Raw genomic sequence first — 15,937 nt, forward strand, 5'->3', positions numbered from 1 at the left:
ATGCCAACATATCAGCCAGTGATCTGAAGCTACACTGGAAGAAAGGAAAACAACCTCCGTCGGAGAGGACACTGATGGACATTTTGCGTGAGCGAGTATTTGATAGCGCTGATAGGAGAAGCACTGGTTAAATTTCTGATGAACGCCGTACTGAAGAGCATATAGGTCAATTGCTCGGTCTTGTTATGGCGTTATAACGGAACATGCGTTCATTCTTAACTGGATTAAATCGTTGCACTCGTTGAATTTGAAATGATTTAATTATACGAGACCGACCAGATTATACACAACAGACATGTGCACAGGTGTTTATTAACACTGTCGAAATCTGGGTAGAAAGCTAATAAATAATCACATTTTCTTCCCAGTGTAATGTGCCGGTGTTTTAGAGTTAGTCTCAGACCTTTTCACGTCCCGTGCCCGTCTTGAACAGGCCAACAGTTTGGCCACGACGTGAGTGTGGATTATATAGGTCTAAACACCAAAATGTCTTCATATAAAGCTATACTCTAAAAGTTACTGGCGAATTCTCTATGTAACCATGAAAACCTGGATTTGGGTTATCCTTGTGGACTCTAATTACATGTAGTCCTCCTCTTTACTTGACAGGGGAACGCTTTCATTATTAATACAAGAGAGAGCTAGGTATCCCAGAACCAAAGAGCCTATATGGTATAGGCTTGTAGTCTGTGGTTATGAGTGAATGACTAGCTAAAGTATTCCACCTGGTGCACGGAGAGAGAGAGAGAGAGAGAGCGAGAGCGCAAGAGAGAGCAGTAGTGGGGTTGAATGCGCGTAAGTGTGTACGCGCACCTATTGGTGGATGCTTGCGTCTTAGATCAGTTTACTGGTTGATGGACTTCTCTTATGTGACCGTTTTTTTTAATTCCTTCAAGTTTTTGTTTTTGAAGGAGCCTAGATTTAGATGTTTGTCGCCTCTCGGAGACATCACGTGCTTTTATGAGGAGGACATCTGATACAAGAGCCGAGGAACCATGCACCTGCTTTAGAAACAACCTTGCTTGGCAGCATCTGATGTCAGAACCTCTGGATGCCTGATGGGATAAACTAAACTTTGATACGTTTCGAGAGCATTTAATCGGACTTTGTATATATCTTACAGTCGCAATGCCGCCACGGAAGAAAAGCGATATTGCAATAAAAATTGAGGACGGTGAGTTTCTTACTATTTATCAGTTTACTAAAAGGAGCCTTCCCATTGGCCTCATTCCATTAAAACTTAAATAATCACTTCAGTCAACACTGTTAACTAGCTAATTATCTGTCTAATTAATTTTTAATATGTCTTCAAATTAAAAAGATACATAAATGACATTTCTTTAGTTTTTTAACTGTACTTACTGTATTTGTATGTTGATGTTTCTATATGTGTTCATTTGCATCATTCTAAATGTGAATGTACCAGATGAATCTTACTAATACTGTTATCTTTATTTGTACATTTAATTACTGTGAAAGAAAGATGTACAAATATTTCACTGATGGGCTTTGTTTTGTTGCAGTGGGGATGGACATTGATGCGGAGTTTGACAGTGATAGTGAAGGTGACTCTGGAGGAGGAAAGGGTTGTGCACGCGCGTGTGTGTGTATGTGTGTGAGAGTGTGTGTGTGTGAGAGAGTGTGTGTGTGTGTGTATGTAATGCTATATGTGTTCATATCCATGAAAAGGAAAAAGAAAAATTGGTCACTGAGTTTGCTTTAACAGTCCAAAAATGTTTGACAATTATATGAAACTAATTCAAAGAAGTGAATCATGATCTCGATATCAGATGTTAAGGTTGTGCATACGTGTGTGTGTGTGAGTGCAGAATACACAAAGAGACGGCCCAGACCAAAACCGAAAGCCGCTTCTCGAGGAGCAAAGCAAAAGGGAAGACAAGCAGAGAGCGAGGAAGAGGAAGATGACGAAGAAGAGGAAGCCCCGCGAAAAAGAAAAAGCAGGAAGAAGGCCCGGCAGGAAAGTGAGGAGGATGAGAGTGAGGAAGAACAGACCACGAGAAGAAAGAAAACGCTGAGTAAAAAGAAGAAGTCTACCAAAGATGAAGAAAGCGATGAAGAGAGTGAAGAGGAGAGAGGGAATAAGAAAAAAGGAGGTAGAAGAGCGAGCAAAAAGGAGAAAGAGGAGCAAAACAACAAGGAGAAGAAAGGGCAAACCAAGGGAGCAGGAAAAGGGGGGAATGACAAAGAGAATAACAAGGAGAAAAAGAAGAAAGGAAAGTTTAGCAGGTGCAGTATTCTCTAAATCAACTCTTAAAGCCCTACAACATACTGTGTCTCACATACGCAGTGTCTTTGTGCAGAATGTTTTGCTTTGAGTTTTAGCTGTTTGAGACATTTTAAGTTAAGCTCATCTGAAGATATATTAATGATTTACATGCTTTATTCACTGAGGCCAGGAAAACTTTTCCAGCAAGACTTAAACCTTGCATTTCATTAATTGGTTTGCCTTAGTATCATTCATGTTTTTCCTTATTCTGTTGTCATGTTTTGAGGTCTTTACTTTACTTTAATGATCGGTGCATCTATTGGTTCATTGATTAAGTGATTTTTAATTGAAATGGTTAACTAATGGGTTGGTTCATTGGAATACTTATGTACTCATTTTGGTCAGTCATTAATTAGGCCTTTGCATTTTTTTTAAATTTGTGATTCGTTGCCACGTATTTTTAATTCCATGAAAACTGCATTTATTTTACTTGTCTACAGAAAATAATGTTTCATTGCCCTCAAACTGTCCTCTGTTTCCTTGAGTCTTGTGTTTGCCTATGACTTCTGTCTATAGACTACACCTCCCTCCAATGCCTTCCACTCCTGGATCTGGAAGTGCCTCTCAGGCTAACAGAACGCAGCACAACTCTCCGAACTCTTGCTGACCTTTGTGTGCCTTTTGCCGTGTTTCGAGCTCCAATATTGCCTAAAAACCTGATCAGACTGCGCTCTTTCATTTTGATAACTGGGAATAGAACCATTAAGCCCGGAGTAAAGAGAACCGTGTCTGCGGTTAGCCTTTTGGCTTGTTCTCTAAGACCGCTTTCTCTTCCGGCAGTTCATCCTCCTCGAGCGAATCGGACGAAGAAGAGTCCATGTCAGAAGGAGAGATGGCACGGCTGAAGGAGGAGGTGGAGGAGAAGAAGAAACTTATCGCCACTCTGAGGAACAAACCCTGGAGGATGAAAAGGAGACTTAAAAGCCTTAAGTAAAATAGCTACTCACTGCCATCTCCACAGCTCAGTTACTTACCACAAACTTTCTCTAACAGCTGCCGTCTTAACGACGTCCAATACCTCATTTGTACAACTGCCATGAGCTTTGTTCAAGTTTTTTTTTTTTTTTCTTTCTTGCGTGTGTGATTAAAGCTGTTTGCTGCACTGCTGCTGTTACATCTTCTCTTTTTATTTGTTATACTTTTGTTTATCTACATCCACCAATTATGCTTTGGGACTCTAAACCACTTTCTCACACCACAGAGTAGGATGAATTACCCTCTTTATCACCAATCAGCAGGAGATCTGAATGTGAGCCTTGAACTTTCAAGCTGCTCCGCTTTAAACTTGACAGCTTTAAAGGTATTGTTCCTTAGAGTGTGCTGACTTTTTAAATGGCCTTTTGAACCAGTTTGTAGGTTGGTAACAAAAATTGTCAGTATTCAGTGTTTGGGAGCCTGGGAAAATCTTAAAGGAACCGTTTCAAACGCAACAACGGACGAAAAGCGATATCATTTTATAGTCATAGTCAAGAATAGTCATAGATAGTAATTTTAAAGTATAGTCATGGTAGTGTAGTGTATGACCAAAAGTGAACTAAGTCCAGAAACGTTTAATTATTCACCAACTAATTAATGAAATACTAATGACAAATCAGAGTTGATCCGGGAGCCAGACGAAGAGACAATTGAGAGTTTAGGTCAGTGAACTCAAGGAACACAAGGAGAGACAGTGCCAACAGCCACCACCTGGGCGCTCAGGTTTTCACCTCACACAACCTGTGGTGTAGAAATGAGAACTCTACCCTAAACACGACCGGATGCTGGCATGCCTTTCCAAGCCAAATTCTCGGTAAAAGCTTTGGAGCAGGCGAGATGTGTTTACGCTTTGATGAGTGTAACACTGTTTTATGCATGCTGTTGATCCTGCCAACATGTCTTCTTGTTCACCACTTCCAACGAATTTGCTAAGAGCTGCGTAGCACTTCAGTGATACCTGGTGTATATTTTACGTGTATGTTTTACATAAACCTCCCATAAGCTTTCATAGGGAAAACATTCGTGACCATAGTTCTGAATCTGTGTCAACCATTGTCTTTTTCATCAGAGATGCCTGCACATACCTCATTCTTAACGTAATGTCACATTAGTATTGATGAACGCTCATGAAGTCGGTGGAATGTTGTTCTTTGGGCCTTCTTCGGGTCTTATGACACTCTAACACTCGGGTAATAGTGCACATTCTTTGCATTTCTGTGTAATCTCTATATCACAGCTTTTGTGTAGTCTTGTTACGTACCATAGCAAGTTAATTACTTTGTATAGGGAATGCCATAGCTTGCATGTCATAGGTCAATGAATTGATTGATGCGATGACTGACGATGGTGCTCCCATCAATAATCAGTGGATCAGTTAGTTACTCGAGCTCTCAGGTTACTGTGAGTAACGGCCTCAGCTGGAAGTTGATACTGTTGTTTGTACTGCTTTTGTTCATGGCTCAGTGGTGCATTTCTGTGCAAGGAACACAGTGTAATTGATCGATGATTTATGGATAGCTTCATAAAGAAATAACCTTTTACTTTTGTATTCAGCGGTAGAAATTGAAGCTCTTTGGAGCAACTGGGCCACTAGTTGAATTTTCCGTCGGATTTTTCAGGGCTTTATGGAGATCACAGACAAAACTGAAACGACAGTGTGTCAATCTTAACGCATGAGCTATCACTCATCACTGTGTTTTTGGGTGCAGTTCTGATATATGTCATACAATATGTTTGCCTGTTTCATGTATCACATCCATTTCCTTATGGGACAACCCCATGATAAACATTGCCTCAGTACACTCTCTCTGCCTCTCTGTCTCTGTCTCTTTCTCTCTCTGTCCCTGGGTTTCAGGGAGGCCCAGCTGTTTGTGGAGAAGTTTGAAGGGGCATTAGGCAAAGGAAAGGGGAGGAGATTATATGCATTCAAAGTGATGATGACCAAGGTGCAGTTCTGTACATGTAAAAAAGAAAAGAAATACAGCTACTGAATGTTTAAATATTTCGTTTAACAGGCTTTCATAGCAGTACTCTTTTTTTTTTTTTTTTACACTTTTCATGTTTCTCTTTTCCTCAGAAATTGATCAAGTTCAACAGAGATTTTGAAAACTTCAAAACAGCCTGCATTCCATGGGAAAGGAAGATCAAAGAAGTTGAAAGTCTGTTTTGAGAGTCATTCTTTTTTTTTTTTTTTTACATATGTTTGTATGACTATACACATGCTTAAAGGGATTTCTGGCATAACTGTGAACTTAAATGCATGTGACAATAAGCATGACATTATGTGGATTATTACTAATTCAAAAGATTCTGACTGAAGAATAACTGATAAGAACACATTCCAGAACCATTTCATCGGGTAGTGATGCACACAGGTTCATATCAAGAGTGAAAAGAGAATTAAAGTACATTTAGAACACCGCAAAAGTTCAGAGTCTTTTAAACTTCAGAGTGTTCTGACCATCATATTGTAGTACAGCATACATCAGTATAACGATAGAAGGTTTAATCCAACCTTTATTTTCTCGTAGGTCACTTTGGATCTTCTGTAGCCTCTTATTTCATCTTTCTCAGATGGATGTATGGCCTAAATCTTGTTCTCTTTGGATTCATGTTTGGGCTTGTTGTCATTCCTGAGGTATGAACCATTATAATATTGTATATAATATAATATCACCCCAAAAACATTGTGTGGTCTTCTGTTAAACAACCCTTACCTAAAATGGGCAAACTCAAAAGGGAGAGGGTCTTCAGAATTTATTCCGAGAGAGAGAGAGAGAGAGAGAGAGAGAGAGAGAGCCACAGTGTATAAGTGAGTGTAATGTCCTGTTAGATTAAGAGGATATTACGTCCACAAGTGAGAGTGTTTAAGGCTTTGTACTGGCCTGGTTGAAGTAATAGACGGTCCATGAAAAGGTCTTTCTCTCCCTCTTCCCTGGAGGTTCTGATGGGCTTACCCTATGGATCCATCCCCAGAAAGACTGTTCCCAGAGAGGAGCAGGCCAGAGCCATGGACTTCTCTGTGCTATTTGATTTTGGGGTGAGGATTTTGTTTTTCTTGATCATTCTTTTTAGTGTGTGTGCGTGTGTGTTTGTGTGTATGTGCATGCGTTCTTTAATGTAGGGTTTCAGATGTCCAAGATTTAATCAGGAAATATCATATTGCTTTAATTTTTCGAATAAAAAAAGTACTCCAGATTTTAAGGATTTTGTGTTTTTTTGTCTGACAGGGCTATTGCAAATACTCCATTCTCTTCTATGGTTTCTATAACGACCAGAGAACCATCGGGGTCCTGCAGTTCAGATTGCCGCTGTCTTACCTCTTGGTTGGAGTTGGGATCTTTGGCTATAGTCTCATGGTTGTCATCAGAACGTAAGTGCACATCAGACTTACGTGTCATGGCTGGCTATGACGACATGGGTGACAACAGGGAGAAACATTCAAGTTGATTATACAGTACAGTAGTAATACAAACATTAGCACTAATGATTAAATGTGCTCATCTTTGTTTTTCTCATTAGCATTAACAATGAAATGCCAGCCTTAATATTTTTATTAGCATCAGAAATGTTGCCCTTTAAATTGGAAAGTATAGGTCATCTTCATATTAGTACTAAAATGCATGCTATTTTCTTATAAGTATTGTAAATATTGAACATCTTCATGCTAGACATTAGTTGTACAAAGTCGTTAATAGCACTTACCTTGTCACAGGATGGCGCGGAATGCTAACGAGGGTGGTGATGGAGCTGAGGAGGGGACGTTCAACTTCACCTGGAAGTTGTTCACAAGCTGGGATTACCTCATCGGTAACCCGGAGACAGCCGACAACAAATTTGCCTCCATCACCACCAGTTTCAAGGTACATTATCCCAGGATGGTTTCATATAAATGCACACACAGTTATGACATGAAGGTTAAGTGACATATGTCTGTATCCAATGGTATCCAGTCTCATATAATATCAGGTATCCCTGGCAACTTTGGATAACAAAACGTGTTCATTTGCTATGCTGATTCCTGGAGGGCCTAAGTCCTGTGGCTTTTTGCCATAATTGGCCAATTTTACCTCTGGACACAGGTGTTTTGTACTTCTCAACCAATCAGAGACTACACTGACTGGTAGTAATGAATATCAGCAGGATTTGGCCCTTTCGGGGCTGTGTTTTGGAAGCCAAAATACATTTTTTGATCTAAATCCATATTATGTGAAATAACCACCGTATGTTTGGACCTTCTGCCCACTGTAATTGCCCAAACCATCTTTCACATCTTCTTTTCACCTGTCTTTTCATCTTTCAACATCCTTTCATTTCAAGTTACTTCAGTTTGTTGCCTGCCCTTGTCAGCTGATACCTTAATTTTCAGTTGAGTTAATATGCATATGAAAATGTCAATTATAAAACAGTGATTTTTGTGATCAGATTTCTTGGCTGATTTGGCCATGGTCTCTTAATCATAATTAGCTGTAATTCTCAAAGAGGGGTAGATTTTATAAAAACAACATTGTATTTGAAGATTTGAATGCTTCCATTAACCCTCTTAAAATCCACAAGCTCAGCAAATTCATAATAGATCCATGATATGAATGATTTTCAGTATATTTCCCTATGCACAAGTATGTCTTTTCAAAAGCATGTCTCTTCCTGCTTATACAAAACTCACTACTAATGTGCGTGGCTGCAAGTTTCAATCACAGCGTCATTTGCCCAGAAAAGCTGGTTCCAATCAGCGTTCCAATCGTGCAATGCCACACTCCTGCACATAAGATTTTTGGAATAACTGAGCATTATGAAAACTATTTTGAGTTTTCACAGCACTCATCAGTTCGGATTTCGTTTTTTGAATCGCTTAGTTTTGGTTCTTGCACTTGAAATCATTTTTCACACCTTTGAACAATTCCAAAAATTCCATTTTCAGGAGGTTGGCACCACATAGCAGATGCATTGTGTGCAAAATCAGAGTTTTGCTTTGGCCCAAAGATTTTGTTTACTTTTTTTTTTTTTTTTTTCCTTTCTCAGTCCATCTGCCTTGTGGAACCCATTTCAGTCATAATTTGGTAACCATTGCCTGACAAATGGATGTCATCAGCAATTTCCCCTCTCATTCTTAATGTTTACTCTCTCCTTCTCCCACAGCGATGGAGGACACTGGATTTTAAGTAAAATAATCCCAGAAATATAAATAATTTTAACCTCTGTCGGCGTAAACAATATGTTCAACAATTTTAGTCGTGTTATCAGCATAAAAACAGAATTTAGCTCAGTAGCATTATTCTGCATTTTATAAAATCTTCTTTCCCACCCTCATCTTGACATGAATAATGTCTACTGTACATACCAGCAGTGTAACAGTAAAGCACATACACATTTAGATACACATGTAGTGGTAATGCTGTCGGACCCTAACGGCTTTCATTTTGTTATAAAGTAAAAAGGTTTCTGAATCCTGAGAGATGTTTTGTATCTTCTGCCCATAGGAATCTATTGTGGACGAGCAAGAGAACCAGAAGGACGAGAATGTTCATTTACGGCGTTTTCTCCGCGTCCTAGCCAACGTTATGATCCTCTGCAGCCTGGGAGGAAGTGGATACCTTATCTACTATGTGGTTAAAAGGTCACAGGTGTTTGCTGAAATGGATGCAGATCAGTTGTCATGGTTTGAGAAGAATGAGGTAACCCAGTTTTACTCCTGAAGAATCCATACTTTTTTCACAAGATTTGACAAGCTTTGAATATGAACCACTATGATGTAACTAATGAGTTTTTGATGTCAGAGTTATATCATTGTTATGCTTCCTTGTTTTTCTGATTCAGATTGTGAGGTAATAGTTGGATTTATTTACTCCATGATGTCACTATGATGTTGAGCTGACTTCTTTTAGCAGAAGTGGTGATATCATTATTGAACTGCTTTGTGATGTCACAGCAAGTTCTCCTTCTTTTAGAAAGCATTACGACAACTGCCAGTTATAATAATATATTTACTACATTACAGCTTTCATGCAACATTAGCAACTCAGTGCTTTGCAGCAGGAAATTTAAAAGGGAGGTAGATGAAGATGTAGAAAAAGCAAATTAGATGATGGAAAACATACAATTACAAATAAAAAACACAAGTGAGACAAACAGAAGAACACATAACAAAGTAATCATCATTATCCACTATCAGCGCTACAAATACTAATGCTATAAAAATTTATTGAAAGCCAGGCTAAATTGCATCTCTACAGAATGTGTCTGTTTTTTCTCTTGTAGTGGGTATTCATAAAACAGCAGGCTACTCTTTCACTTTTATGGTCTTTTTCTGTGTTTTAATAACCAAAGACTGTGAAATAAATGTTCCAGTACCCTGAGAATACCTCATTTAGCTTTTCATTCACACAACTGTGGCAGATGTTTACTCTAGAGTTAGTCTCAGAGCAGAACTAGCCAAGTTGAATGATTGCCTTGCTCTGGTTTGGGGGTTTCACAAGGAAGTAAAACTAAATAAAATTCCACTGCAAACTAAACCACATATGCTCCATAAATAGGACAGGAAGTGCAACACTTGACAAATTATCTTAAGCATTTTCCCAGTAGGTTAAACACTGTCACCATTCTCCCAATGACAAATGACTCACAGAAACGCTAAAAAACATTTTCTCTTTCAAGATGGAAACAAGCTTTCTTTCTTTGGACCTGGTTCAAATACTTGATCTATCTATCTGTCTATCTATCTATCTATCTATCTATCTATCTATCTATCTATCTATCTATCTATCTATCTATCTATCTATCTATCAATTTTCAATACAGCCATCTGGAGCCCACCATTGTGCTACTTAAGATCAGAATTGACAAAGGAAAAAGATACAGCTGTTTTCTTAACACATTCATGATCACTCATGAATACCCCTATCTGCTTATTAACATTATTAAGGTTACAAGTGCGTTTTGAAATTATTATTATTCTATAAATGGGTATTTTTTTCAGCTGAATCATGATGCCCAAGGATTCTGCTTATGACACTATCACATATTAAGGCACTGACAGATGTGTTAAATACCTTAAAAGAATTAGAACAATTTATATAGTCTGTCTTTTGTGTTCATGTCATGTTCATGTTCTGATTGCATTATTGCGTGCCAGTTTCGGTCTACCAGTAAACCTCTTTGGGAACCCAGTAAAAAATCCATTATAATAATATAGATGGCTTTAAACAAAACCATCTGTCAGCGTCTCAGCATCAAGCTGCGTAAGGAATGGTCTAAGCTGTACAGAATGCATAAAGTAAAAAAAGAGGAAAAAATCAAATTACTTCAATGAGATTTGAAATGCTTGCTAGTATGAAAAATAACCCCCAGATTCTTCATTTCAGATGTAATCTTTACGGCCAGATGAGTAAACTTGCTGGGAAGGGTTTTTTTGTTGTTTTTTTTCTTTTTCCCTTGTGCCAGTTACTGTTTGTTCACCTCACAGAATAGCAAAGGTATTTTAAGCAGTGATATCAGAAACATGTCATCGTGTCAAGGTGTCAAAATCTCATATACTGTTTCACAGTGACATCACTTTAGAAGGATATTCTCTTACTCTGTGACTTTATGATGTCATAGCTGTTTCTTTTTCTGACATTTGAAGTCTGTGATAATGTCATAATGTTAGTGATGGCAAAACATTCCAAACTGTAGTTCTTTTTTGTCCCCTGCAGGTAGAATTTGTTATGTCATTACTAGGCCTGGTGTGTCCTCCTCTGTTTGAAACTATCGCTGAGCTGGAGGACTATCACCCTCGTATTGCCCTGAAATGGCAGCTGGGTCGAATCTTCGCCCTCTTTTTGGGAAACCTCTACACATTCCTGTTCGCACTGTTCGACGAGGTCACTGCTAAGGTACAGCAGACCAAGCACAGTGTTCAAATGTTAACATGTCTCCCTTAGTTCAAGTTCCTACAAATTGTAGAGATTCTCATCCTGCTGCTAAACCTAGAGTGTTCTAGCACTTTCAAAACAGAACAATAGGCTATAGTCCTTTTGAGGACAAAGGATATAGTGGAGTGTGGCTAGTTCTTTGGTGTGCTATGGGTTTCATGGACAACAACACAGAGTTAATACCATAATGCCTGTGATGAACTCATATCTGCTGAAAAGGCCACAGGAAAATAATTATATATTTACATGGAGTCTGGATTCTTGCTTCTTTTGGGTATGACCATATAAACACGAGTATACAAAATGGAGTATGAATACATGAGGACAGCATGATTATATTTCAAATATGTTTGGCCTAATCAAGTTTATTTATTTATTTTTGAAATATATGCCATTTCTAGCTGGAGAAGGAGAAGTCAATAAAGAATGCTACTATTTGGTCACTCAATGAATACTATGGTAATTACTCTGCGTACCACAACACAACGGACATCCCCCCTCCAGATATTCACCCTGCAGACGTCATCAGAGGACCCTGCTGGGAAACAGGAGTGGGCATTGTGTGTACCAGTTTACTTCTGTTACAAACTAAGCACATGAAGCTTATAGACAGAAACTGGACATTTTTTCTCAACACTTTGGTTATTTTATGAGTAGGTCAATGCATAAATACGTAAAATAAAATTGCTTTAATTTGAAAAGGAATATTTTTCAATCACTATTACACCAGATCACACAATTCCAGAACCCTCTCCCTTTGCATTATGAAATATGGACAAAAAGTCACTAAAATGGCCATGTGGTTTAAAGTCTCATATTTGAGGGGTTTTTTAATGAAAACTCTGTGGTGTGTTTCTTCGCAGCCGCACGTACCCACAACTACAAAAAAGTTTTAGGCTTTTTAATGTAACAGCCTGTTTGTTGTTATATTTTGAATTTAAATTGCTTTTTTTTTTCATTTCTATGTGTTGTTTTTTTCTTTCTTTTTTTTGTTGTAGGAGTTTGTGAAGCTTACTGTTTCAGACATTCAGGTGACCTATCTGACCATTTTGATTGGCGATTTTCTACGTGCAGTCCTCGTGCGGTTCCTCAACTACTGCTGGTGCTGGGATCTGGAGGCAGGGTTTGTGAGTGCCCAGAAACATTTTTAGGTTTTTATTTAAAAAGAAGTCAACGTAACTCCTATATCTTGGTCACTGTTATAACCAATATCTCTGTAAGAGGCCTTGCATTTTGGTAAATTAGTTTTTAAAAAAATGTTGAAACACTGTATGCTTTGTATAACTGTACTTAAAATATTTTTTCATGAATATATTTGGACTCATGAAAACTCATAAAACTTAATCCGTGACAACATAGGCTAATCATATCCACTATGGGCTCTTTACAGTTTGGTAAAGAAATGTATGACGTAGTTGAGAGGTTAGCCCAGCTTTCTTTCTTCCTCTTTCTGTTACTTTATCTGCGTTCATGTGTTACTCACTCATCCAGCTCAACATGACACCGAAGCACCTGGTGTGACAGGTGATACTTAACAAACTCAAGCACAAAGAGAAAGACAACACCATTCAGTGCAGTTAATTACAGAGAGAGAAAGAGAGCAAGGGTCGGAGGCAGTGGAGTCAGCATTTTAAACATTGATGGATGCTTTCTGTGGAAAATATTGTTTGATGCCATTTGTGGAAAGTGAAATTTTTTTCTTGTGTGTGTGTGTGTGTGTATGTGTATGTGTGTGTGTGTGTGTGTGTGTGTGTGTGTGTGTGTGTGTGTTTTGATAGCCATCCTATGCTGAGTTTGACATCAGTGGAAATGTGCTGGGCCTCATTTTCAACCAGGGAATGATTTGGTGAGGCATTGAGATGGATAATATTGATAAATCATTCGTTAAATGCACATTCACTGGAGAAATAAATTTGTGCGTGCGTGTGTGTGTGTGTGTGTATATTACAGGATGGGGGCGTTCTATGCTCCAGGGCTGGTGGGGATAAACGTTTTGCGATTGCTCTGTTCCATGTATTATCAGAGCTGGGCAGTAATGAGCTGTAACGTCCCTCATGAAAGAGTGTTCAAAGCATCACGCTCCAACAATTTCTACATGGCCCTCCTGCTTCTCGTACTCTTCCTCAGTTTAATGCCTGTCATTTACAGCATCATGACCCTGCCTCCCTCCTTTGACTGTGGACCTTTCAGGTAACACACACACACACGCACACACACGCACACGCGCACACACACACACACACACACACACACACACACACACACATCACACATGGATTCATGAGTCAGTGCCCAACTGGCTGTTTAAGAGTCTTCAGTTAACCAATAAATAAAACATTCCCTCATTAGCTCATCATTAAAATAAATTATACATAAAGTATTTAGGAAAGACATATCTTTAAATGGGATTTGACCTTGACCTTTTTCGGGCTCTCTCTCTCTCTCCTCTGACCCAACAGTGGACGAGAGAAGATGTATGATGTAATTATGGAGACGATTGAGAAGGACTTGCCTCCGTTTATGGCTGATATTTTCAGCTACGCTTCCAACCCTGGCCTGATCATACCTGCAGTACTGCTTATGGTGTAAATATTCCATGTTTGATATTCTGTATTTGATCAACATCACCCCTGCAACCTGCTGTTCAATCAGTAATATTGACTGAAACTCCCATAGCACAAACTGAATGAAAATTAGAAGTGAAAAATTGTCTTTTATCTCAGCCAGTTAATGTTTTAAGCTTTTCCATGCCGTGGTTTGCAGTTGTCAAAAGCCATCAATTTAATGAGACAGTTGTTTTTTAGTTCGGTTAACACTTGAAATGTGAAAAAAAAAAGCATAATGTGATTATAGTCATTATTTATAAATAGTCTTTCATTAGTCAAATGTGTGGCTGTTTTTTTCTGAAGGTTAGCCATCTATTATCTGAATGCTGTGTCTAAAGCGTACCAGAATGCTAATATGGATCTAAAACGGAAAATGCAAATGGTTAGTAAATGTTTAAATACATATTTTGATGACTTGTTTATTCTCTTATCTTTATTATTCTCGCATCTGTATTCAGTTAACCTTTTATCGAACGTCTTTTATATTTAGCTCCTTGTTATGCTAGTTTACCAAAGTTAAATTTGCATTTCAGATGAGAACTCTGAAATGATATGTTGCCATGAACAAACATATAATATTTTTTTGATTTCTGTGACACTGTACTTCTCAAATATTTAGCAAAGAGATGAGGAGAAGAACCGGAGAAACAATAAGGATAGCACCAACCAGGTGATGAAAGATCTAGAAGATCTTCTACCCAACAAATCTCTAATTCCACCTCCAACTCCTGATGAGAACAAAGGTTAGTGCCACTCAATTTTGGCTGCTCTGTGTCAAATATTTACTGCGAGTATTTGCATTATTTATCACATTTTCCCATAGCTCTCTCTTTATACCATTTCCTGGATGATTATTATTATTATTTTAGTCATTAAATATATGAGTTTACATTTGCTCCAGAAAACAAACCAAAACCACAAATTTGGGGGTGGGGGGTGGGGGTGGGGGGACGCAGTACCAAAGACAAGCATGCAAACAAACCGAGAGAACTTGACAACACAAAAAAACACAAGAACAAATTGCAGAACCATCTGAAAAACGACAGCACACTAGCATTAACAGAAATGAAAAACCCCACATTTTGTGGGAGCCCACATTGGAAATGTTCTAACCACCAGATGGCAGTTTGCAAGCTGTTTGTGTAAAATTACTATGTGAGGCAGTGGAAGTAATCTGCTGCAGAAATGGTGAAACATTCGTGATGTTCAGTGATTTGGCAAGCAGAGAAAGGGCATTCGTTGAAATATATTGTTGTAACTATTGTACCATGTGGAAAAGAAAAGCTACCAGACTTTGTGGAGCTAATAGTTTTGGTTTTTCCCAAATCCTCCAGATTATTAAAAAAGTGTGCTAGCATGGCATTTAAATAGATGTTCCATCAGTTTCCTGTGCTTGCCCCTGCTTGTCAGAGCACTTGCGTTGTGGGCTCCCCTTACCTCAGTAGGTCTTCAATTACTACTGGTTTGGCACTATGTAAGAAATTGTACATTTTGCCATTTGCCATTTAGTTTGGGGACAAAAGAGGACACTGGTTATATCTCTACACCCAGAAGATGCCAAAAAAGTGTTAAAAGAATACACTGGAGACCTCATGTAACAGCTTTCCCTCTGATCTCCATGTGTTCCCATAGAGATGTCAGTTGATCCAGCCCCTGGTGGCAAGTCATCAAAGGTAACTGGAAAGCCAGGGGCAGCGACCAATGGGAAAGGAGTAAGCCTTCAGAAGGACGTGTCGTTGGCTGCTCCCAATCCACGGGCGGCAGTAACCCGGCCCCCTGGTCCAAGAGGGCCGGGACCGTTGCCAGGAAACGCTCGTGGACCGGCCCCTGGGTCTGGGCGAGGCAGAGGGAGAGGAGGACCACCCAGACGCTGAGATGCCCTCACAGAGACTGTTTATGCATGTACGCATTCACGCATGTGTGCGCATGCAGACAGAGACCTTGCCTCAAGCCTCAACACTCATCTCCTCACAAGAAGGAAAATATTTAGTTGTGCAACTTGCCACATTCTGTAAAATGATGATTTTTATGATTTTTTTTTTATTACTAAAATAAATTACAAACAACTAAATAAATATAAAGATATATTGTCTTTCTGTATAGACTATGTTGTTGTTGCTGATGATGACAAGCAGAAGGATGAAGATGGGGATGATGTT

The 15,937-nt window shown here is 38.9% G+C and overlaps 1 protein-coding gene across 1 annotated transcript; it reads left to right on the forward strand.

Annotated features, from left to right (window-relative positions):
• The first annotated feature begins 1,128 nt into the window (after positions 1 to 1,128).
• tmc2b (transmembrane channel-like 2b) lies at positions 1,129 to 15,652 on the forward strand. The gene is made up of 20 exons (XM_030791819.1): positions 1,129 to 1,174; positions 1,524 to 1,599; positions 1,843 to 2,247; positions 3,068 to 3,217; positions 5,118 to 5,208; positions 5,340 to 5,421; positions 5,794 to 5,900; positions 6,204 to 6,302; positions 6,493 to 6,635; positions 6,978 to 7,125; positions 8,743 to 8,937; positions 10,954 to 11,133; positions 11,574 to 11,732; positions 12,171 to 12,299; positions 12,951 to 13,018; positions 13,123 to 13,362; positions 13,632 to 13,757; positions 14,082 to 14,160; positions 14,398 to 14,521; positions 15,411 to 15,652. Exons 1-20 carry the CDS (start codon positions 1,129 to 1,131, stop codon positions 15,650 to 15,652), a joined length of 2,889 nt encoding a protein of 962 aa, XP_030647679.1.
• Positions 15,653 to 15,937: the final 285 nt, after the last annotated feature.

This window comes from Chanos chanos, chromosome 14, assembly GCF_902362185.1.
Source record: "Chanos chanos chromosome 14, fChaCha1.1, whole genome shotgun sequence".
NCBI lineage: Eukaryota > Metazoa > Chordata > Actinopteri > Gonorynchiformes > Chanidae > Chanos > Chanos chanos.

Bases quoted from the DNA above. Each gene is read 5' to 3' on its own strand.
- tmc2b (XM_030791819.1), top strand. From the start codon at position 1,129: ATGCCGCCACGGAAGAAAAGCGATATTGCAATAAAAATTGAGGACG. The intron at 6,303-6,492 runs GTGAGGATTTTG...TTTGTCTGACAG, and splicing joins CTGTGCTATTTGATTTTGGG to GGCTATTGCAAATACTCCAT. The intron at 6,636-6,977 runs GTAAGTGCACAT...ACCTTGTCACAG, and splicing joins CTCATGGTTGTCATCAGAAC to GATGGCGCGGAATGCTAACG.